Source organism: Rhinolophus sinicus, linkage group LG10, assembly GCF_036562045.2.
Source record: "Rhinolophus sinicus isolate RSC01 linkage group LG10, ASM3656204v1, whole genome shotgun sequence".
Taxonomy (NCBI): domain Eukaryota; kingdom Metazoa; phylum Chordata; class Mammalia; order Chiroptera; family Rhinolophidae; genus Rhinolophus; species Rhinolophus sinicus.
Genome location: NC_133759.1, coordinates 88,744,555 through 88,769,070, shown reverse-complemented (window position 1 = coordinate 88,769,070; position 24,516 = coordinate 88,744,555). Strand labels below are relative to the sequence as shown.

Here is a 24,516-nt window from a genome sequence, read left to right as displayed (position 1 = left end):
ATTTAAATAGATTCTGCTGCCTTTTTCAGCTGTACCGTGGTTCCCAAACTTTGCTGCACATTGGAGAACTTTAAAAAATTGATGGCGGGATCCTAACTAACCTGAGCCACTTACTTTGATATGATTGGTTTGAGGTATGACTTGGGCATCATGAGCTCTGGGGTGATTCTTATATGCAGCAAAGTTCAGGAACCGCTGTACTGTACCATAGTTTAGAGATTAATAGTAGTGCTTCCTTCCCTGTCCATACCCACTGACTCCCATCTTTTCCTAGAGCTACAATTTGATACAGCAGGTTTCTTAACTTACCTACCCCCTCCTATGAATTAGGTTAATTCAGGAAATCCTATACCAGGAAACATGGTACTGGAAAGTGCATTGTAATCTGATATAATCAAGTGCTTTGATTTCTGAAAGTTATCCAAAACCAATATGTTGAAATCGTTTTCCTACTCACTTCTCAGATACATTCCTACAAGAAAGCATTCTAGAAACTCCTTGAGCAAAAGAACCATGTCTTGGTTATGAAAGTATCTTTTATGTTTCTTTAGCATAGAGCTGGGTGAAAAGGCACTAATGATTCATAATAAAGATTCTGCTTTTATTTTATCTGTGTGCGTTTGCTTTTTTAATGGAACCCCGTAGACAGTTGCGGCTCATACACATTTATAGAATTTTAGGAGTACCTGATGCCTGCATGGTTTCTCAGTTCCTAATAGGAATATTCATCATCTCTGTAGTACTTACTATTTCTTAAACATTCTGCTGAACTCACTAGCTGGCATCCAATTTACAAATGGAAATGTGGCTGTACTAGTTCATTTAGCTTTGAATGCTGGTATAAAGATACTACATATCATTAAGTGCTAATGTCCATTAATTTCACAGTAAACACTTGCTATTGTGGACATTCATCCGCTTAAGTATCTATTAGCATCTCAGTGGTGTTGGCCTTTGGGAATTTATTTTGATTCTAGTTCAGCAACATCAGAAGTTCATTTCCCTATACTGCCGGATGGGGTCAAAAAAATAACTTTCCTCCTACCTTCTAAGTTCTAGCTGGGCTCATAATCAAATTAACAGGAGACAAATTAACAGAAAATGTCCAAAATTTATTATGGATGTGTTTGTGGGGGGGTGCCATAAAAATATGAAACCGGAAGACACATTGGGCAGTTGAGGTTCATATGCCCTTTTGGACAAAGGAGAAAAGGGGGCACGAGCCTGGGATTTCAAAGGGAAAGCAGGCAATTTGCACGTAGGCAGAAAGAGCAAATGTAAACATTCTTGCTGGGCCACCCAGAAACAATGGTACAAGGACAGAAGAAAGTTCAACAGGCTTTGCTAGATTTCTCCCAGTCTGTTACATTTATATTATGATGCTAAGGTGCTGTTCCCTTTAAGCAGTTTTTCTATCTGCATTTCTTCACGCAAGTAAGGGGGAGGGTGAAAGGTTCTTTCTGAGTCTTTTGTTTCTTAACCAGCTTAAAGTCAGCATTCCAAAAGGAATATTTTGGGGTGGCAAAACTTTGGTTCCTCTCAAACTGTTCTGTCCTTAATGTGGCTTTTGTGGAAAGGACATGTTGAGTTTAGAGTGACAGGGTATCCCATAGCTCTTACATAGTTAGCTCTTACATAGTTAAGTTAGCAGAAAATACAGAACTAAACTTAGGCCAGGGAATTAGGACTGGGGTTAGATCTGAGCAAGATCAGCCTAGAAGTGGTAGTGGAGAAAGTAAATTGAGAAGTGAGGACTAAACCCCTTGATGGAAATTCAGAATTAAGCAAGAGAAGAGTTGGGATAATGGGCTGTTGAAGTTAAAAAAAGAAGTCAGTTTTTAGGAAAAGGTAATATACGTCCAAGGGATAGACAAATGAGATTTTTAAAAGGTTTGGGTTTGTCTGGAATGGAGCCCGGTATATATTGATGCAGCAGTAAGTAACTGCTGACTCAGTGGTACAGGCTGAGGGCAGTCTGGTGAGGGAACAAGTATATAAAATTAAAGAAGAATCTGGCAGAAGCCAGATTTTGGAGATCCTCATATATATGAAACTTTTCTCTCTTTTGGTAGGTGATGGGGGAGGGACGTTGGTTTTCATAGAAAAAACGGCACTATGAAACCATAGAGGAGCTACTGGAGCTGATTGTTTAGGAAGCTAACAATAATCCAGGCGTCTTTCAAAATTTAGCTCAGATGCCACCTTATCTAGGAAACCTTCCCTTTTATTTTCTCTGAATAAGTTATTCCTCTGTATTTTTGTATTTACTTTATTGATGCTCTCATATTGCACTTGTCATTTATCTGTTCTTCTAGATCTTACGATGCCTATAGCACTTACCTGCAGTATCAGACACATAATAAATAGGTGCTTAGTAAGTGTTGAATCAGACTGGAGGAGTAGATTTTGGAAAAAGATTTTTTAACACCTTGATGAGATAATTTACATACATAAAGCTTTGCCCATTTAAGTGTACAATTTATTGGTTTTTAGTATGTGCAGAGTTGTGCAACCATCACCATAATCTGATTGTAGAATATTTTCATCATCCCCACAGGAAGTCTTGAACCCATTAGCAATCACTCTCCATATCCTGCCAGCCCTATACAACCATTAATCTACTTTCTGTCTATATATTTGCCTATCAGAAAAGATTTGATCATGCCTTTATAATTGGTATTGTGAAAACTGTAGCTATATTTTCCATTTCTTAGTGGAAAAGTCTATTTTGATACTGTATCCCCCTGAAGCTTCTAGTTCTCCACATGCTGTCTTCCAGTACCACCACTACCACTAGCAGTGACAGGGACTGACACAAATCAGATCATTTGTGGTCTTGGAAATACAATTTTGGGGTAGTATGGTGAGCACAATAACCATTTTACTGGGAACCAACAAAAAAAGAGTGAGGTGGTAGAGGTGGTAGATACAAACCAGGTTTTTAACAAGTTAATTGGTAAAGAAGAAAATAAGTTGATCTTGTCTCACTGTGTATTTGCCATGCTGGCCACTTTCAGTTTCTTATGAATACCAAGCGTCAGGTTCCCTCCTAACCCGCACCCACTCCCTCACCTGGCCATCTTCCATTTATGCTTCAAGAATCAACCATTCTTCGTCAAAGAAGCTTTCCCTAGTGCTTCCCTCTAAAAGATACACTGGGTCCCCATAATTTGTATCCTCTCAGCACCATTCTCGCCTTCATCACATGATGTTATTCATTTGCCTACCACGGTGAGCTGTAAGCTATGAAAACAAATTATTTGGTTTGGTCTTGTTGGCCACCCTAAATATTGGTGGCCACCATGGAAAGAATAAATGAATAGTAACTTTAGTAGTAGATGGTGACACTTACCAAAGCACATTGTTTTGTTTTGTGTGTTTATAACTTTTCAAGTTATAAGGCAAAGGGCCAGCAACAAGGAGACTGAAAAATATGAGAATGTTACAGTGTAATTCAAGGATTTTAGGGATGATATTTTGAGCAAAGGATTAGTTGTAACAATGAGGAGAGTTAGGATGAAGAAGAAAAATGTCATCCTACTTGACAGTATTCTATGTAAAGCATACACATGATGCCCGACTTTTAAATCTTATTCTGCCGTCAATTTACCTCAAAAATCTCAGTGTATAGCATGGGTTATTAGCATAGTTCAGAGATATCCCCCAGTCCCACTTTCCAAGAGGTCGGTTAATTTGGATAGGAAAAAAATTGTATTAGGTTGGTGCAAAAGTAATTGCGGTTTTTGCAGTCGTTCTTAACCTTTCAAACCGCAGTTACTTTTGCACCAGCCTAATATCTTCATTTTTCATAAACCTAACTGAATCTATTATTTCTATTATAAATGTAGGCAAGAAACCCTCACTAAGCAATACCTATGGCTTTGTCACCAATAGAAATCACAGGTATTTTCATGTTACATTATTGTCACAGGTATCTCAAAATACTTACATTCATTACGATTTCAAAATTATAGTACTAATTAGACCTGCCTCTATATCTTATTTAATGCATTATAAACTGCATGTGTATTACTATATCAAAATTGATTTTTAAAAATAATTTTATGGTAGCTGAATTTTCATTTAATTGGTTTCCTTTGTAATGCTGTATATTTTATTTCATGCATTTAAAACCTGAGAAGGGATCTGTAGGCTTCATCAGACTACCAAGGGGGTGGGGGTGGTCCTTGGCGACAGAAAGGTTTAGAACTCTTGGTGTATAATAGAGTGAGTTACTTCAATCCCCATGCCAACTACACAAGTTCTTGGTCATTGTGGCTAAATATATCTGATGCAGCATTGGTCTCTCAGTGGATTTCTAATATTTATTTCCCTTCCTAGTCTTGTTCAGTTTTAAATTACTTCCACGCTTGTTAATGTCTTCCCCAGGGATGTGAGATTATAATGTCTTCCCCAGTTAAAAAAGGTTGAATAGTCTTGGGAGGGGTTCAGTGAAGTAAAAGATTGAATTAATGTCTAAAATTTCTTGAAACTATCACATTGTCAGAATTATTATTCTGATCAACATACCCACAACTAAAACTGTGGCCTTTTTCAGTTACTTCATGTCTAAATCAGTTGTCACTGAAGAAATCAGCTTAACCTGTATTTGTATTTTTGGTTTTAGTTGCTTGTATTCTACAGTGTCTGTTTTCTTTATTAAACCTGATTTTCCAGTTCCCTGCAGTAGCCAAATAGCACTGAATGTCTTTCTCTCGTGAAAATGCTCTGGGTCCCAAATGATTTCAAAGATATTTCTGCAAGTTGTAAATCCAAACAAAGGATTATGGATAAAGATTATGTTACTGACATTTTAAAATCTAAATTGTATGTTAAATGTGAAATTGCAAGAGGTAATAGATTGCTTAAATTTTTGATGGCAGGAGAAATCGAGTTAGATCATTGAATTCTAGGTTCCTTTTATTCCAAGGAAAAGGAAGGCCACAAATCTAAGGAGCAAGTATAGGCAAGGAAGGGGAGCTTAAGGAGAAGGGCTGAAAAGAGTTAGCGTGAATCAAAATGTAGTCAGCCCTTCTGAAAGAGAACTAGACACCTGACTAAATGCAGGCTGTCTCCTGGTTTTCTGTTAATTCTTGGTAAACAAGATTGCTGTGTAACTCTTCTTCTCCCAATACACACACACCAAAAACAAACAAAGGGAAAAGAAACCAATGTGGCATGTTTACAATAAACAGGTAGAAAAAGTAGTATAGAAAAGTTAACAAGAATTGCCTGTAGGTACTTTCTTTGGCTCATGGTCATTTGGACTCTGTTTAAGAATGGGAAGAGGTGTCCGTAATTTAAGAATCTCTCTCTTAATGGCAAAATTACACGTTAAGAATGGCACACAAATATTAATGTATAGGAACATTAAAAGGAATATAGACAAATGGGTAGGGTGGCTGGAACTGTTAATAGCAACCTAAAGCGGGCTGGGGTTTGAGCCGGTTCTTCCAGTTGAGCAAGATTGTACTAGACCAGGTCCTTTGCTACCCTCCAAAAGGAACCTAAAGGTTCCATGACGATGTCTTGGCAAGAGTCTAAGAGAAGGTCTCTTGAAAATGTAGATGTTATCAAAGTGGGCATTTTTTTTTTTTAAATTTTAAGAATGTATTTTTCAATTACCATTGACATACAGTATTATATTCATTTCAGGTGTACAAAACAAGTAGTGATTAGACTATATACCTCACAAAGCGATCACTCCAAAAAAATATGGAATGCTCCACGAATTTGCATGTCATCCTTGCACGGGGGCTGTGCTAATCTCTGTATCCTTCCAATTTTAGTCTATGTGCTGCCTAAGTGAGCACAAAATGGGTATGTTATAGCGTTGATTCAGCACTTAAACTTTTCAGTTGTTCAGTGCGGATTGACATTAATAACCCAAAGATGGGAAGATAAATGGCATGAGAGACTTGCCAATTAAAAACTGTTACTTTTAAACTCTTGTAATTATTTGGCTTGTGTGAATGGGAGGTGGTGGGTATGTGTTTGCTGCTAACTTTAAACTTGCAATGCAGGGAGGGTTTTTGCATTCCTTTGTTTTCCTCATCTGTCCGATTAAGTACTCCCCTGACCTTTTACCGCCTCTTACATGGTTTTTCATTTAATTCAGCAAATGTTACTGAGCAGTTCCTGCATGTAAGGCGTTGTGCTGGATGCTGGGAATATGGTGTTGTGAACAAGGCAGGTACAATGGCTGCCCCTGTTGGATTAAGGTTCTAGAGAAACAGAAGCCGAAAAGCCTGAGAACCGAGAGCATGGAGGTCTGGAAGAGTCAATTCTCCCTTCCTCCTCTTTTTTGTTCTATTCAGGCCCTCCACCTTAGGGAAGGTGATCTTCTTTACTAAGTCTATCATTCAAATGCTAATCATCTTGATACAAATCCTAGTCTCCAGGGACACCTTCACAGACACACCCCAAAATGATGGCTTACCTGAGTGCCCAGCATCCCTTAGCCTAGTCAGGTTGACACACAAAATGAACCATCACATCTATCAAGTTAATAGTCTGAATGGGAGAACCAAAATAAATAAATTTTGTTGTTGTTGTTATTGCCCTAGTCATAGCAATGGAACATATTTGGGTGTTTTAATCGGAACTGCATACTCATGATAATTATAGTGATTTATTGTTCTTGGAAGTCCTTAGGTTTCATAACGATACTTAAAATGTTTTATTTTGTAATTTCTAAGATACTTCCATTTTATAGAGATTTTTCAGAAAAAGGAGACCCCTAGCTTCAAATCTTTAGCTGTGATGTAGCACTTAGAATTAGTCCTCATGTCCTTGTCATTCCTTCCCCTACTCCCAGTTTCCATATTGCATACTCATGCCAAAGCTATCCCTTAAAATATTGATTCGATTATACTCCAGTCACACTCTATTGATAGTTCCCACCAGTTCTTTATAGAATTTAAAGCTCTTTAGCCTGCCATTTAAGAGTAAAACGTAGCCCGAAGCTATCAGCCACCTTGGCACTCCTGTCTATAGGTCTGTTCTTGCCCCTGCCTAGTGTGCCCCTTTCTACCTTCTCTTTTAAAATACTGTCCATCCTTCGGGATCTGGCCTGTAGCAGACCATTTTCATAAGGCTTCTTTGGACAAACTTAGTTCTCTTTACCTTTCGCTTTCCTGAATTCTGTTAATGTTTGTTCTGTAAGATGACTTGTGAATATGTCATCTTATACTTTTGCTTTTTATGTGTGTCTTAATTCTTTTTTTAACTAGTTTTAGTTCGAATATGCGTTTACGGGAAAGGAAATGAGAACAGAGATGGATCTTGCCTTACCATCTTCTTCAGACCTTAAGGTATATTTTTGGAAGCTCTAAGAAGGTAATGGTGGTTTTATAAATTGTGAACTTATTCTTCAGCCTACTTCCTTGATTGGTCAGGCAATACCCAAAGTCTAAAGGCATTGATCTGAGTTTCTAGGCTGAAAGCATCTAGGAGGTGGAGAATAGGAGTGAGATTTTCATGTTGGTATGTTTCAGATTGTCTACAAACTTAAATGATCTCAGAATCTTGTTGCCTATGTTTTGTAAAGACTTTTTAAACAGTAAGCTCTAGCCTACCAAGCTACAGAGACACCAAAGTAACAGCACCTGAATATTGTATTGTCAAGGGGTTAGATTGTGGATACCGGCAATAGTCAGTGGCTGTGGAAATTCTGTGAGATGGGAGACCAATGTGGGATGGGCTCCTGAAGGGAGATTTCTTTGGCATCTCGGTATTAGGACATTGGGATTGCAAATAGAGAGTTAGAAGCTCTCAGAATAGAAGTGGGAAGCATGGAAGGCAGTGAAGGCAGAAAGTGAATAAGTAGAATTTGGGTAAGTAGAAGACTGTTCTGGCGCCTAGTCGGTGTGTAGTAATGTCTGAATGAGTTAGACAGGTGGAAAGCAGAGGGGGAGGATATGAGGTGTTAGCTTTAAGTAAAAAAAGCTCTATGTGCCTCGAAACCAAAAGGAAGTATGAAAGAAACACCTGTCACTTAGGTTTAAGGAGTTACAGTACTAATCTCTACACGGCGGAAAGTCCTAATTATTTTAGAAGTGCATGGTTGCTCCATGGGGGAAATGCCTTGGAGACATTTATATTTTAGCTGTTTTTATGGGCTATTTATCTTTATTTTAAGAATAGTGGATATGCCCTATACCCATACAATTCAGCAAGAAGGAGAACAATGCCCAACAAAAGGGGCAGCCGGTTTTCTCAGTTGGTTAGAGCATGGTGCTTTTAACAGGGTCGCTGGTTTGTTCCCCGCATGGGTCACTGTGGGCTGTGCCCTCCACAACTGGAGTGAGGCAGCTGCTTGACTTGGAGCTGCTGGGTCCTGGAAAAACACACTTAAAAAAAAAATTCTTTTTTTAAATGCCCAATAAAAAAATTTTTTTTAAGTGTGTTTTCAAATTCATCTAACTCTTTCAGCTTTCTAATTATTATGGGAGTATTGTGTTAAAGGTTTACTTTGCAGATGACTTTTCAAAAAATGCTTTATGAAATCATGTAATTACATGAAAATAATGAAGTATGAATTTGTGCCTTTTACATTTCAAGTTTGTATTTGAGCTTAGTCGGGTGGTTGTAAAATTTGCTTGTTCATTGTAGTTTTGTTAGAGAGCCACTGGTGCAGACCTGCTGGTGTGGAGATAAGAGGTGGTCTTATGAGAGTTGATTTATGCTTTCCCTGGTGCTTTTTTCTTACTGCGTTAGCTCTTTCTGGATTTGGTGTTCTTGTATACAATCATTCCTTTTTCTTTAAAGCTTAGATAAATTAGATCTATATTAAAAAGATGCTGTAACTCTTAGTATTGGATATTTGTAACAGCAAGAACTGATTTTGAAGTTGCTGACAGCTCCCTAGCACAGGTTTGCCTCTGCAGTTAAGTAATAGAAGAGCAAAAAAGGGAAGGAAAATAGGATAAAGAAAAGGAAAGCATAACCCATTCAGTTTGTTCATCGTTTACCTTTTAATATTATTTGTTTTATCCACCTCTTCCCATTTCTCCATTGTAAGCTTTTCTTTCAAGTAAACGTTTAAATAAATGTGAAGAATGTTGAATTCTCATATGGAAAGTAAAAGATGGAAGAGGGAATATTAATAGCGTCCTTGTGCAGCAGGTCCTTGAATAACCTTTTGTTCAATGTTGTTTCATTATGACATTGATTAGATGTTGTAACTCTTATTTATATCTTGTTTATTATAGCCTATGGTAAAATTGGTTTCATTATATGTCATTTTGCTTAATTAACTTAAAGTCACAGAACCTGTGTTAAGTCACGGTTTTAGGTATAATAAGGACAGACCAGCTCTGCCATTGGCCCATCTCTATTGCTTTTCTTAGGCTCATGAGCAAGATCTCTGGAAAGTTAACCAGAAACTTGCTCCATCAAGCTACTTTTGTCTGCAAAGAGGATGTGAAACGAATTCCTTTTTGTGAGTTTGATGGCAGTTTTTCATGTATCATGTTTGCAGAGTAGTTTTTAAGAACAGTAGAAGCAAAAGTGTGAAAAGGAACATGAACGTTTTAAGCCTAGTCCTCTTAGGATCTTTTACTCTCCAGATAAGTTTTTAGGGAGCATATTCATTATATCTGCACATGGGACCCACACCTATGTAGTTGACTTTGCATTTTCTAGAAAATAGAATTATCAAAATATTAAATAACCATATTCTAGTTTTAATCTTGATTTTTCTCTTAAGTAACTGACATATCAGCAAAACAACATATTAGAGCAAAATTTTTAAAAAGAAATAGCACTGTTTCCCACTAGACTGATACTTAATGCTTTTGACAGATTTTTTAAAAGCCTTTTCCCCCCATTGAATATTTTAAAACCACAAACTTTAAAAATATGGTAGACCTTGGTATCAGTTCTTACTGTACTTAACAAGGAAATGACTTCAGTCTAGCTTTAAAATAAGTTGCTTTTGCTTTGTTGCTGTTGTTTTCTAAGTTTAAATATTCACAGATCTCTTTTCAAGAAGAATTTATAATCTAGATAAGTTGTAAAAATGGTGTGTATTTTTAGGGCAAGTGTTCTTACCAGAATTATAGGCATATAGAAACTTGAAATCATTAATTGCAGTGATTCCCAGGCCTTGGAATCTCAGAAATGAGCAGTAGATACCCCTTGAGTTATTGAGGACAGAGTGTATATCCACAGTAATACAGCATGGGATAGTGAAAACATGATTCCTAGCAAAAGCAAAGGTCGGTTGTGTGGCAATACTGGTTATTTTCTGTAATCTGAAACTAAGCAAAAATGTGATTCCTTAAAAAAAAAAAGCACAAGTAATTATTGATTAAATGCAACTTGCTGGGAAATGGGACAGGAGATATAATAAAAGGGATCTTTGCTTTCTGAAATGTTTTGGAATGACTGATATGCAGTCTTCTCATTTCTTTAATTAGGTAGTAAGACGGGGTGAGATTAAGGACCTTGCCTAAGGTCACATGAGTCAGTGGCAGATGGGTATAAAATTCACATTTCCTAATAAGAGGAATGTTAAGGCTGCCAGGCAAGCCCTGTCTTAATAGGACAGTGGGGTCATTTGACATAAAAAAAAAAAAGTCTCCTTACCATTGTTTTGTGTTGGGCAATGTAATCAGTCAATGGATTCATCATCTGAACCAGAGAGGGAAAACTTTTTCTTCAGGTTTATCAGCTTTTCATAATGCCTTGCCTTTTCCTTTCCCCCTTTTATTTTGTTAGGTGGTATGGTCAGGAAAAAGACTACAACGTGCTAGTCATGGACCTTCTTGGACCCAGCCTCGAAGACCTCTTCAATTTCTGTTCAAGAAGGTTCACCATGAAAACTGTACTTATGTTAGCTGACCAGGTATGTGAAATTTTGATGAGAATTAAAACTGAGAATACGACTGTTCACCACCATTAACTGCAGTTTAAATGTTTATAAACCTGTGCGTCACTGTTTAACCTTAGGAAAGATAAAATAGTAGGGTGTACTCATTCAAGTGAACCACTCTGGTATGACTTGTAGATGTTTCCCTATGGTTATAGGACAGAAACATTATATTACTTTATTACTCACCTATAAACTAGTAGTTTTCAAGCTGCTCTGCGAGATGGAGTGTATTTGTTTTAGTGTTGAATATAGCAGGTTTCCTTACAAGGTTTTGTGTGAAGAAAGGGTTTCGAGTATATGTATGTAAGTATAAATATGCACATACATATTGAAATTTTGGTTAAATTAAGCAAGTTGAATGCTATGTATTATGTGTGGAACGATTAGGAAAGCTGTAGTTTTGAGGAAAATAAGGTACTGAAATAAGGAAGAATTTTTGACCAAGTTGATGTTTTTTGAAGTAATGGATTCTCAGCCATTGGTAACATTTAAGCAAAACCAGGGAAATTTTGGAGATGTCATGAATTCAATTCATGCATTGGCTGGCGGTTAGATTAAATTGTTTTAAAGCCAGAGCTTAGATTTTTTGATCTTGAGAAAATTAGTTTTAAAGAATTTAAAGATGGAATGGGGACAGGAACAAGCCTTGAGAAAACAGATAATACAGTAAAAAGATAATAGGTGAGGGTTAAGTAACTTATTTTGATCAAGATACCTTTAATGTTGCAAAGTGTTGGAAACACTTCAAGTTAAACTCAATGTGTTTATAAAAATACTGTGGAAGAGAATAACATTTTGAAAATTTAGATTAGATATCATTAGGAAAGTACAGGAGGGCTGGCCCGGTGGCTCAGGCAGTTGGAGCTCCGCGCTCCTAACTCCGAAGTCTGCTGGTTGCTGGTTCGATTCCCACATGGGCCAGTGGGCTCTCAACAACAAAGTTGCCAGTTCAACTCCTCAAGTCCTGTAAGGGATGGTGGGCTCCACCCCCTGCAACTAAGATTGAACACGGCACCTTGAGCTGAGCTGTGTCCCAGATGGCTCAGTTGGTTGGAGCGCAGGCTGTCAACTACAAGGTTACTGGTTCGACTCCCACAAGGGATGGTGGGCTGAGCTGCACCCTCCACAACTAAGATTGAAAGGACAACAATTTGACTTGGAAAAAAGTCCTGGAAGTACACACTATTCCCCAATAAAGTCCTGTTCCCCTTCCCCAATAAAATCTTAAAAAAAGAAAGTACATGAGGTGGTAAACAGAACTGGCATTTGAGGTAGAATTTTAGGAAATATATGTTCAAAGGATTAGAAAGTAGTGCTCATTTTTTGTAGTCAGGACCTGCTTTTCCCTAAGCTGAACACAAAAACTCTGGGTGGCTCAAGCAAATATTAGCAAATGACAGTGTTCTATTTGTGGCACATTATGGACTCAACCATTAAAAAGTTAAAAATCTTTTAATATGTTTTAACGTGTGGGTGAATCCTAATAAAAGTTTATATTCTGTAGGCTCAGTAACACATAGGTATTCATACAGTGAACATTTATTTAGGGCCTGCTACTGTAATTAGCACTTTGGGATACAAAGAGTAAGAACTAGTTCCTTCCAAGAGCATAGAGTTTAGTAGAGAAAAATAGAAAAACACGATATTTACTGTTCTGTGATAGAAGTCTGTATTGGGTACATTGGTCACATAGGAGAAAGAATGTAATTCAGGGTTGCAGGAAAGCATTTGTTTAGGAGGTAACAACTAAGTCTTTTGCTCTGTAGATGATAGACCACACTTGAAGTCTATAGTTTGTGCCATTAATTATCTTTTGCCCAAGGTTTTCCCAGTGAATTTAATGATGGGTATTACTTAGCTAGCATAAATGTGTACATTATGAGTCAAGTGTTTGTTTCACTTCCTTTAATGTACAAGTTGCTGCTGTACCTCAAGGTGGTATTTGGATATTGTATACATCTACTTTCTAGAGAGTATAAATAGTTTTTAAGCCAAAGATTACAGATTTGACTTCAAAAAACATTTGTCAAGATAAAGGAGTAAGATTTAGAATGTGTATATCCATGGTAAGGAAAGCTCTGGGAGAATGGGGACAAATGAAAAATTGAATCCTGACACATGCTACTGAGAAGAGCAAGAACATGGGTAGGAAAATAATGTTGGCAGTCTCTGAATATGGAAAACATTTCAAGTACACCTTCTAAGTATCTTAACAAAAAACAGGCGTATTTGATAATTTGAATATTAAAACTGTTTTGGAAGAGATACCATAAATAGTTAATAGACAAATTTTTAAAATGTAAATCTGTTTATGTAACAAATGACAGATAAAAGACTGTCTCTTGTGTACAAAGAATTTTGAAAAATTGACAGAGGGACAAGCCAAAAGGATATGGACAAAAAAGTATATATATATTGACATTTCATAGAATAATAAATCCAAATGGTCGGTAAAAATGAGCAGATTTCCAAACTAAGTATTATTAGGGAAGTACAGGTGAGGTCAGTACCTGTCAAATTGGCAAAATTTAGAAAGAACTAAGATCACTTTGCTAGTGGGAAAAACACTACTCTCAAGTAGTCCAGGAAAAACAAATTGGTATAGCCCATCAACATGAAAACTATATATACCCTTCAACCCAGCAACTCTCTCTATAATTGTGTGGGATTTATAGCCCATAGAAATAGAAGAACCAGTAGGTAGGATATATTTAAGTTTATTAATAGCATTATTGCTTACAGGGGGGAAATACTGGAAACAATGAGAGGACTGGGGGTTAGGGATGATTGGGGAAAATGTGTATCTATACCATAGAATATTTGTAGCCATTAAAAAGAATGCCAAGACCTATACCATTTGACTTGGCAGAATTTCCAAGAAAAACTTGTTAGAATGACATGTTTACTATTCAGTTTTTGATGGGATTATATAAGTGGAGAAAAAACATGGGCGAGTCCAAAAAACATGCAAAAAAGGAATATACACAACCCCATTTATATCAAAGTTATATGGTTATTTTGTATGCTACCAACGTCCATGAATGTTTGGGATATGTGTAGTTAAAAACAAATAAGCAAACAAGAATAAAATGAATAGAATGCTTCTATTTCAGTTTAAAACACTTAACAACTTATAGCTATATCTTTCAATTGGCCAACACCGCTTATTTCCAAGTATATGTGTGTCCGAGTTTATGTGTGTCTATATATGAGTGTGGAAATACATCCGGGTAATAATACCAGGCTATTTTAACATAAGTTACCTCAGGGGGAATAAGATTGGGAATGAAAAGTGATTATTTAGTTTTTACTTTATATAATTTATGACAACGGAAACAATTCTGAATTATTAGTTTTGCAATTTAGAAATTGCAAACACTAATTCTTCCTGTTAGGTTAGATGATGTCTTGTTTATAATTGTTAATATTGGAAGAACAAGTCAAAGGACATTAGGGGTTTATACTTGGATATATATCAGTCTAGAGATAAATGGAGAGCCTGGTTGCCCTTTCCATTTAATTTTGTCTAACACTGAACTCTAAAGTTATTAAAATACACCTGTGATCTTAAAAAAATAGTTGAGATATTAAAATAATTGAGAAATGTGTTGCTTTCTTTTATCACTTAATGCAAATCGCTTAACTCAATTATCTCTCTCCTTTTCTTTCCCCAGATGATCAGTAGAATTGAATATGTGCATACAAAGAATTTTATACACAGAGACATTAAACCAGATAACTTCCTAATGGGTATTGGGCGTCACTGTAATAAGGTTAGTCACATGTTCTTTGCATGAGAGAACAAAGTAAAACTCCAAGGATTGCTTTGGTAAACTTTCAGTCTTTAAAGAGTCATAGTACATTTAACTTGCTGTTGATAATTGCTTTAAAAGATTGTGCTAGCAGGATAATCCGCTAACTATTAATTTAGTAACTGGAACAAATTCTCTCCAATTTGCCCAACCAGGGTTAGTTATCTATATGGAAATAAAAATTTCCAAGGGCTTTATAATGAAATGTAATCATGTACATTATTTGACTGTTCAACAGTTTTATCTATTTTTCATTCATATGTGCTTGTGCCAGTGTGGGAACCACTGATCTATCTGTCACCATGGTGTTAACAATTGCTGACTGAGCATGGTTCATAATGAGAATTCTTCAGTCCTTGGATTTGTGTATTCAAAAGGATAACTTTTGGGCCTGTTTCAAAAATAGTTGACAGTTTCTTACTTGGGTGCCAAGTTGGGTGGGTTCTCCATCCTTCCTCGCCCTTTAAAGGAAAATATTAACAAGTGAAATGAGCATTCATACAACAAAATTAGTGTTCCTTGGGGTCTCAGAATGGATGAACTTGATGGGGTGATTGGGTTTTAGCTGGTGACGCATGATTACAGTTAGAAACTAATTGTGTTGAAATTTTTCCTGCAATGATTAGTTTTATTGAGTGAATTGCTTTATTTATCAATTCAATGTTGAGCTCGGGCAGACAGGCAGCATTGGCAATGCACTAAGCATATGATCTAATGATCTGATAGAAATTCTCAACTTCAGGACAACTTGGGGGCTTTTTGTTTTTTATGTTCTTTTGTTTTGTTTTGTTTTTGGAAGGAAGATTCCCATTTGTTTTTATAAACCATTAGGAAGCGTTTGGTGTTTTTAGGTCTAGCTATAAATGTTTACCTTTGTTTGCCTGTATGAATGCCAACTTGGAGCTACTGCCATTAGAACTGGTGTTACTTGTTAATGCGTGAGACATTAATGTTGGTCTGACCAAGTTTTAGGAAATTAAATTTTTTTTATTGAAAGCTGAGCTTTAATATTTACGAAATAAAGCTGTTCAAATATACGTATAACTTACCTTGTCATTCCCAAATTGCATCTTTTTCTTTCTTTTTTTTTTTTTTTAAATATTATATAGCTTCTGTCTGTGAAGCACCCGGGTTCTTAATTGCTATTGCAAAACCTGGTAATTTAATTGGAAAAAAGTATTACTGATTTTAATTTTGGGAGCAGTTTTGTCAGTTTGACCCTAATCTTTTGGCCATTTCCCAGCCCTCTCCTTCCCATTTTTTTCCCCTGCTAAAGACCTATTATCCTCATGTGATCCCGTATTCTACATGTTGACATTGCAGCACAGTTTTTTCCTTAAAATTAAATGATGGCCTAGATAATAACTCTTTGCTTCCCTTTCCCCCCCTTAAAAATAGCTTGCTAATCACATAGTTGTGTCAGGAAGTCCAACTTGCTGGGTGATGGAAATCTTTTTATGATCGTGTGTCCTCTTTAGAGCTACTAAAAAGAGTATTGTGGAGCTGCTTGCTGTTACTCAGATTCAGAGAGTCCCTAGGGTGGAAGTGCAGTGTTTTACTTAACTAAGATTCAAATTCTAAATGTTGTTCTTGAACATTTTAGATTAGTGTTTTGTTTATGTAGTTGGTTTTTAGCGTTTTCTGTATTGTAGTTTGAAAAATGCCAGTTGTATGAGACTGGATTCTTTGGTCAGCTTGTTCCAATGGTTTTCTATTTGTGGGGAAAAACAGAATTTTGGGGGGCTTTTGAGGTTAAAAAAAAGTCAAATTTCTTACTTTGAAAATTGTTCTGAATTTGATATTTAGGAGTGGCCACTCCAATCTTAGTGAATTTGCTCATCTCTTCCAGTAATCCGCCCTGCATGCTTATGAAAATAAATTTTAAGGTGACTAAATGCCTTCTACCTCTTCCTTACTGAAGATTTTTTTTCCCCTGTACAATCTTTTTTGGGGGAAGGGCAGATTGTGGTACCAAAGACTGCAGATCCAAATTCCCCATTTTTAATTAAAAAAATTAAAGAGCCAAATGTCACCATTTGCTATCCCTGTTTCAGACAGTGACACATTACAGTGGCATTAAAAACCTGAGTATTTTCCAGAATTCAAATGTTCTTGAGCATGTGATTCTTATTTGGAAAACTGAGAAGCTACAGTGCTTGGTGGAAGAAGGATGGCATTTGGCTACCCTGTTCTTTCTCTAATGCCTCGGTGTTGCCTGTCTGCGCCGGCCATTGTTGCAATGTAAGCAATACTGTTTGATGCACTGCCACCCTCTATTGTCTGTTTAGTGTTTAGAATCTCCAGTGGGGAAGAGGAAAAGAAGCATGACTGTTAGTACTTCTCAGGACCCATCTTTCTCAGGATTAAACCAGGTCTGAAACTGTCTCCTATTCCAACCTCAATCCCAAATTCATGTGCTTTTCTTTTTTTATTGTTTTATTTTGATTATTCTTGTTTTGTTTTGTTTTAATTCTGGAGAATGTAGATCTTATCTTGCTCAAGCACCTCTTATGTTGGCATTATTCAGACATACTTGGCAAACATATAACATTACTAAGATGTTTCTTTGTGGCTTTTGCTTAAACCTCTAAAGTTTAGAGAAAACCGAAATGAAAACAGGATTATATTTAGATCTCTGACATCCATACGAGGAAATATGTGAGTCAGTATTGAAATTCTTTACCTAATGGTAAACTTGAGTTAGACTGTTCAGGTTTTTAAAATGTATTTGGAGTTGCTGAACTCAATACATGAACTGTATCGAAATTTCAGTTGCACCGGTGCTGTGTGGTGAATATGTTCTGCCTCCTCTCTTCCGCTTTCCTAATGAACATCCGGTAAGTGGAGAGCAGATGGCAGACTAGTGCTTCTAGAATTGACTTACCTCTATCTGTGAGTTCTCTGAACTTAAAAGCATTATATGCTCTAGAACTAGAAGATATTTGCATTCTAACAGTATAACAATAACATAATTGAAGCACTTTTCGAGCAATTATCATTAGTAACAAATGCATAACCTGATTATTTCGTGTTTAGCAGGCCAGATAAACACCCTAATAATTTTCTAAGTTTTTTTTTTTAACTGTAAGCAGAACTCTTCACGTTCTTTAACTTTTGTAGAAATTGGGTAGCTTTTTTAACTGGATGGCTTTTCAAACAAGGGAAAATAGTTGTTGTTTTTTTAATCAAAATTTAGGTACATAAATTTTGAAGCTCCAGAACAAATGAATTTTTATCAATTTAGAGAAGGAAGTATTGGCATGAGTAATTTAAAAAAAAGAAAAAGGTTGTGTTTGATATGTGAGCATACTTTGTAGTTCATTAATACCACATTGATCACTGAGTAATCCATTAATACCACATTGATCACTGAGTAATCCTTTAATCTTTGTCCATACTGCTCAGCATAATTCTAGGGACCACCTTCTGCTGTTACAAAGGCTCAGAAATACAGATTTATTTTTATTCACAAAGAAATACCCACTGTGGTGACTAGATATTGGTTGGAGAGAGAGGGAGGGTGGTGGGTAATTAGGCACATTGTAAGGCAGTTCTGGTGCCCCTTTTTTACTTATTCATTCACACATTTTGCTTGTATTTTGTAGCATAATCATTTAATACTCTCCATAAAATTTATTGAAATGTTTATATTCCCTACACACAGGTTAGCTGGGCTGTGAGGAAAAGTGATCTTGGAAGGATGCGGGGAGGAAGGTGGGCCCCTGGTTAGGAGAAAAAAAATGCTGCAAATACTAAAAGCTAAAATTGGCAGTAGTGTTTCTGAAGAAAATGCATTTAGTTATCCCAGTATATCCAACATTAACTCATTCCACATGCCTTTGAAGAATAGCCTGTATTCTTTAAAACGGGCACAAATTTTACTTTACAACATGTAATTAAAATCTACGGAAAAGCAGCTTGACCCACCAAAGAGATTAGGCCTCTCTGTGCACATGCAAACCTATAAAAATACATTATCTTACTGACGTCCCCGTTCGGTTCTACCTTTACATGTTTGCTGGTTCTTCTTTTACATATTTGCGGCTGTTTGATCATATCCTTGGTATCACATGGTTTCGTGTAACTACTTCCATTATATGTTTACATTCATTTTTAAATTCCAAACATAGAGAGTTATAAAGAGGCTTCATAGGTCCAGAAGATAATGAATTACCAAGAGATTTAAAAAATTTTTTATTTTGAATAGTTTTCCTTTCAGTTGTTTGCTCAAAATAGGATGTATACCTTTGGTTGGCAGTGACATTACTTTTCCTGACTTTAAGTTTTTATTAGAAGAGAAAAATTTTAATTGATTTATTTGCTTTATAGTATTTTGTTTTGATACTAAAGATTGAGATATTTAAGAAGATAGTGTTTGTATATATTTTTTGTTTTGTTAATTACATTTCATCCTTTCGAGTTGTGGAAGGAAAGAACTCTAATAAACACTTGAGTTTTTATAAAGCAGTCTTTTAGTTATGAGAAAGTGTCTGGTTATTGAATTGCAAATGGAGCGACTGAATGTAGATTTAGGCATGAATGAAGATGTCAGACATAATCGTGTCAGATGGTCCTATTTTCTCCTCCACTTTGAAGTGCGAAAGGAAGCAATCCCAGAAAATATCCCTTAGAGACCCATGTCCTTATCACTTTTTATTCAAAACCCACATACTTTTTAGGGGTATTTTTGAAATACCTTGAAGCTCGATGTCCTGTTGTGTTTATTTTTCCCTTGGCTTATTTTCAATATTAATATGCAGAACTTAGGTCATAATTTTTGTTTTGTTTAACAAGTATATTTTGCTCATTTTGATATTTGTATTGAGCTGATACTCATACCAAGGGAAAGTGTGAGTTTTATTTCTCTTCTGTTTTATAACACTTTCTCATGTTCCTGTAACTCAGTTGGGAAGTAAGTTTCATCTTAGAAAGTTTTCATTATCCAATTACATTTTGCTAAAAATTTAATTTTCATTCTTTTATAGTAATAGACCAAGTATCACATTGTTAACATGGTTACAGAAGCACAAACCTCAGTCGGTGTCTTTTTCATCCAATGTATACCTAAGACTAGGTTAACAGTAGCCTGCCTGAAATAGGTGTTTGTCATCCTCCTAACAGGATCTTTTTCACCTAAATCAATAACTTGCATTTATTTAATTTAATTTATGGCACAAACTCAAACAGATTAGGTGTTCAGGTTTCCCAGCACATCACATTATAAACTGTGGCAGAAGGGACCCAATGAAAAGAAGAACTATACAATTTAGGCATAACCAGAAAACAATAGTCTATGGCTACGTTAGTGTAAGGGTACACAGACTTACTTTCCTTAATAATCTTAAATGATTTTATGATAGAGGCTAAACTTTTAAGTAAATACTGTTTATTTTGCTTTAGACGGTAGGAAAATGTGAACATATTTAAGGTTTTTTTTTTATTTGTTTTTTTTTTATTTTTTTGGTCACAATAGTTTTGTTTGTTCTTTTAAAGGTTTTAATCGTAGAGTGTAAACCTGAATTAATTAACTACATTATAAATGAGTATCTTATTCTCTGTACCATATATATGAGACAGCAGTAAACATTACTTTGTTTCAAGGTACTAATTTGGTTTTTAGTTATCTTATTTAAACTGCTACTTGTAAGTAAGCTGCCTTGATACTAAGTACTATTTTAAGATTTTAGATCAACTGGTTACAGTCTTTAGAAGTTTAGTCTGGTCACATGCATAAATGGCAGTGGGAAGTAGAATATAATGCATGCTTATTTTTAAAATGCTTATTTTTTGTTAATAAAAATCTTGGTTTTGTTGTCAGTATCAAACTTTGAGAGTTGTGTTATTTACCAATAGTAAAGGATATCCGGTTTCATTATGGCACACAGCACACTTGTCAACTTTGCTTTCAAGCATTTATACATTTCTCCACTGTTTTTCTAAAGATGGGCTCCTGGGTGTGTGATGAACTGGGCCTGTGAAATTATTCAGTTGACAGGATCAACCATTTGACTTAACAGTATTTTTTTAACTTTATTGATGAGGACTAGTAAAAGCTTATTGGAGTGTTATGTTTACTCATCTGTTCTACTTAAGATACTTTATCTTGATATATTTGAACAAGTAAAATAGATGCCATTTAATGAATAAGTAGTAGTTTAATTGAACAAGGTTGGAAACCTAATGTCTCTTTATTTTCTTTTAAAGTTATTCCTTATTGATTTTGGTTTGGCCAAAAAGTACAGAGACAACAGGACAAGGCAACACATACCATACAGAGAAGATAAAAATCTCACTGGCACTGCCCGATACGCTAGCATCAATGCACATCTTGGGATTGAACAGAGGTGAGTTTGACAGTTGAATATGTTGATGAAGTCTGTAACAGGAGCCTTTGGTGGGTTTTTGAAATATCTCAGTTTCTTACAATATCTAACGATGTCTCTTGGCTAGGATTTGAAGGGTGCTCATTAATCCTTTCACCTGCTGTGTTAGCCAGTGCCGAGAAACCGATTAAATGAGGCCTTTTGTTTTCTTTGTTAAAGGTTATCTCTTGGGGAGAAAAATACTGCATGATGAAAAATCAGAAGCATAAATGCAATTTTATCATGATGTTTATTTTTGCAGCTGAAGACAATACTTATTTTCTTAATGCTGATCTTGGGCTTTTTATATTTTAGTGGTGTAAGTTGAGTTTTGGGGTAGAATGTATTGGTTTTTACAAGGAAAATGTTATCTGAGTCCTAATGAACCAAAAGGGGGTTTGGGTGGGCTGTCTCCTGTTCTACTCTTCCATTCCTACATAAATTAACAGGATCTGGTTTGAAGTAAAAATTTTCATCATCTCTACTCTATGACTAGTTTTTCACGTTCCTTTCATCTTTTTCAATCGTTTTTTGCTCCTTAAACAGAAATGACAAATGATATGCTTCCAGGTTCAGGAACCTCATGAGAAGATTTAAGCTTCGAAAATATCCACGACTATCTGAATACACTGGGTTAAACTATAATTTCTTATTTTCTGTATGTCAAAGTATTACCAGTCTTGAAACATATGTAGCTATCTGAATATATATGTATGTGTGTGTATATATGTATATACAGTTGATCCTTGAACCACTTGGGGATTAGAGGCACCTACCTCCACATATTCAGATCCCCAACTCAGGTTTGAACTGCTCTGGGTCGATTGAAAAAAATCTGCATATAAGTGGACCCTCTTAGTTCATACCTGTGTTGTTCAAGGATCAACTGTATATGTGTGTATATGTATATATTCATACAGAAGTTTAATTAGGCTTAAAATGTTAATTTATTTCAGCATCCCTAAAGTTTTTTATGAGCTTCTGCAAAACTTAACAAGTGTCCTGCTCTTTGGTTCTTCCATCTTCATGAATCTTATTTGGAGATTTGTTTAGCTAAATCCTTTTTGCTCTTTAAAAGTTAAGTTGTAGAACTGTGTTGGATTTTATAATTTTGGAGTCTATGAGAAAGTTTTATTTAGAAGTGTAACCCATTATGAGCTTTTTTATTACCTTAACTAAGTACCCTCTTTCACAAGACACTAAACTGTTCTGTCTCTCTCACTTGAGAATGTATTCTTGTGTACCTGTTCTTTTTTTTCACGTTTTCCATAATAGTTTCAGCTCATAAAATTTACATTTTCTTTTCTAGTCGCCGAGATGACATGGAATCATTAGGATATGTTTTGATGTATTTTAATAGAACCAGCCTGCCATGGCAAGGACTAAAGGTAAACTAGACTCACACTACCAGTATTTTGTTTTGTTTTAAGAATAAAAATATATATTGGAGATGATCTTTAAGGTCCTTTTCAAATATGAGGTTTTCTAAAAGTAAATTAACTTTAATTTTTTACCGTGTATTAGGAAGATAAAATCTGATCATTAAGTTAACAGAATCCCACAGACAAAGCTGAGGAACAATATTTTGGGGAGACAGTAAGCAGGTACCCACTGGTAACCAGTAACTTGATCTGGGTGGGAGTCGACATGGGCATAAGAAATTAGGTGGAGACTTTCTCATTTTGATATGTTGCCATTATGTTAAGTGTATATAAACTGATTTATCCAGAAATAATAGCTATATTATGTGATTATTCTAAAATTTTATTTCTGTTAATTAGTTTCACCATTACTTTTGTTGAGTGTTTGTGTGTTAATGACATATCACACTATGACCTAGAATTTAATGGCTGTTTTGATATTTTATTGGTCCTTTAAAGGAAAATGGTCCCTCTATTATTTGAGCATCTGTGAGGTAGACAAGTTGCTGAGTGCTTGTGTGGGTAGCTTTATCTAATATGAATAATTTTATTTGGAAAATATTTTGACTTAACACCAGTTATTCGTGTATTAATGTCACTGAATGATGGGCATTTTTTTTTTATCTGCTTATTCCTTTGCCCCTTGTGTTGAATATGGGTTAAGAAAACTCATTTCAAATTTGACTCCACCTACCTTTACTTAAGTTATTCATATTGAGGTTCCTATTAGACTCACCCTTTCCTAATAGCTAAAAATGTTCTTAAAGTAGAAACTCATATAAAAAGTTAACAATTTAAGGGGGGGGGGAATGTAGATGTATTTTACTTTGATTTCTTTTTGTAGGTTATGATTTCTCTTGAATCTGAAGTTTACATTTATGTCTAGTGTGTTATATTAAAAAGGTTTTTCTCAGTAGTATTGAGTATATCTGTGTGGTTTGGTTCTTATTTTCCATAGGCTGCAACAAAGAAACAAAAATATGAAAAGATTAGTGAAAAGAAGATGTCCACTCCCGTTGAAGTTTTATGTAAGGTAAGTGTGTGTGATGAGTAATTTTTTTTTTTTCCATCTAAATGATCCAGGAACAAAAAGGAACATTTGTTTGCCGCCCCTCTAACTTAAAACATCATTTTAGGAGCTATTTGCCATTTTAAATTTACTTATTGATGATTCTGATTATCTTTAAGAAGGGCTTGAACATATGACATTTTAAATAAATGTTTTATTGTTTCTGGTTTGTTTGGGCTCTGCCATCTGTTAAAAATTAGAGGAAAAATAAGAGGGCAGGTTACCTTTCCTAATAGAACCTCAGCAATTTATGAGAAAAATTAAATTTAAAACCATTTTTATTATCCCTGAACTGGTGCCAGAAAAGAAAAGATGTCAGCAATATGTATATCCAGGAGTGGGGAAACAAAGGCAGGAGGATTGGAACAATATAAAATGGCACATGTCTGACAATAATAGATGACAGTTTGAATCATCAGGCTCATTTCTCTGAACTCTGAAATTTCATAGAGAGGCACATGAGTTGAGAATGGAGAGATATTTATATCATGATGGATAACCATGGTCTTTCATAGAAAGAAGACCACATGGTTATCTTTGAGACAATTGCATACTTGAAATAATTAGAAAACAGTATATAAGTACATCATTGGGTGATAGAAAGTAGAAATCAGTATGAGTTGAAATAGTACATTGTGGAAGGTGGGAAGTGGTTGTGTCTTCATGTTGAAATAGTACATTGTGGAAGGTGGGAAGTGGTTGTGTCTTCATGTGTCTCCCCATCCACAAATTTGCTTTCTCCTTTTCTACATATCTATAGTAAAGGAGAGGGCGGGGTGGGAGATTGTGGCCTTTTCTGAGGCTCTAGGATTTGTTTTAAGTTATAAAATTTTAAGGTAGTGAATAAAATGTTCGTATGTTAAAATCCACCCAAATAACTTTAAAATCTGTGTACTTCAGGAAGCAAAACATTATATTTTCTATGTTACTGTTTCATGCAATGGAAAGATTCATTTGGCTTATCAGAAAAGTCAGC

General features: G+C 35.6%; 1 protein-coding gene and 1 non-coding gene across 8 annotated transcripts in view; one reads left to right on the top strand and one right to left on the bottom strand.

Annotated features, from left to right (window-relative positions):
* CSNK1A1 (casein kinase 1 alpha 1) overlaps positions 1-24,516 on the top strand; it is a 43,713-nt gene that overhangs the window by 7,527 nt on the left and 11,670 nt on the right. For 4 of the 7 annotated variants that reach the window (XM_019734333.2, XM_019734332.2, XM_019734331.2 and 1 more), the window contains exons 3-8: positions 10,723-10,849; positions 14,551-14,649; positions 16,977-17,060; positions 20,893-21,032; positions 22,360-22,438; positions 23,430-23,504. In XM_019734333.2, the coding sequence (XP_019589892.1) occupies positions 10,723-10,849; positions 14,551-14,649; positions 16,977-17,060; positions 20,893-21,032; positions 22,360-22,438; positions 23,430-23,504 (604 nt within the window). The remainder of the gene's footprint in view (positions 1-10,722; positions 10,850-14,550; positions 14,650-16,976; positions 17,061-20,892; positions 21,033-22,359; positions 22,439-23,429; positions 23,505-24,516) is intronic. The other 3 variants (XM_019734338.2, XM_019734335.2, XM_019734334.2) reach the window with 1 other exon arrangement.
* On the bottom strand, positions 5,710-5,813 carry LOC141567410 (U6 spliceosomal RNA). Its single transcript, XR_012489993.1, has one exon. It is a non-coding gene; the product is annotated as a U6 spliceosomal RNA (small nuclear RNA).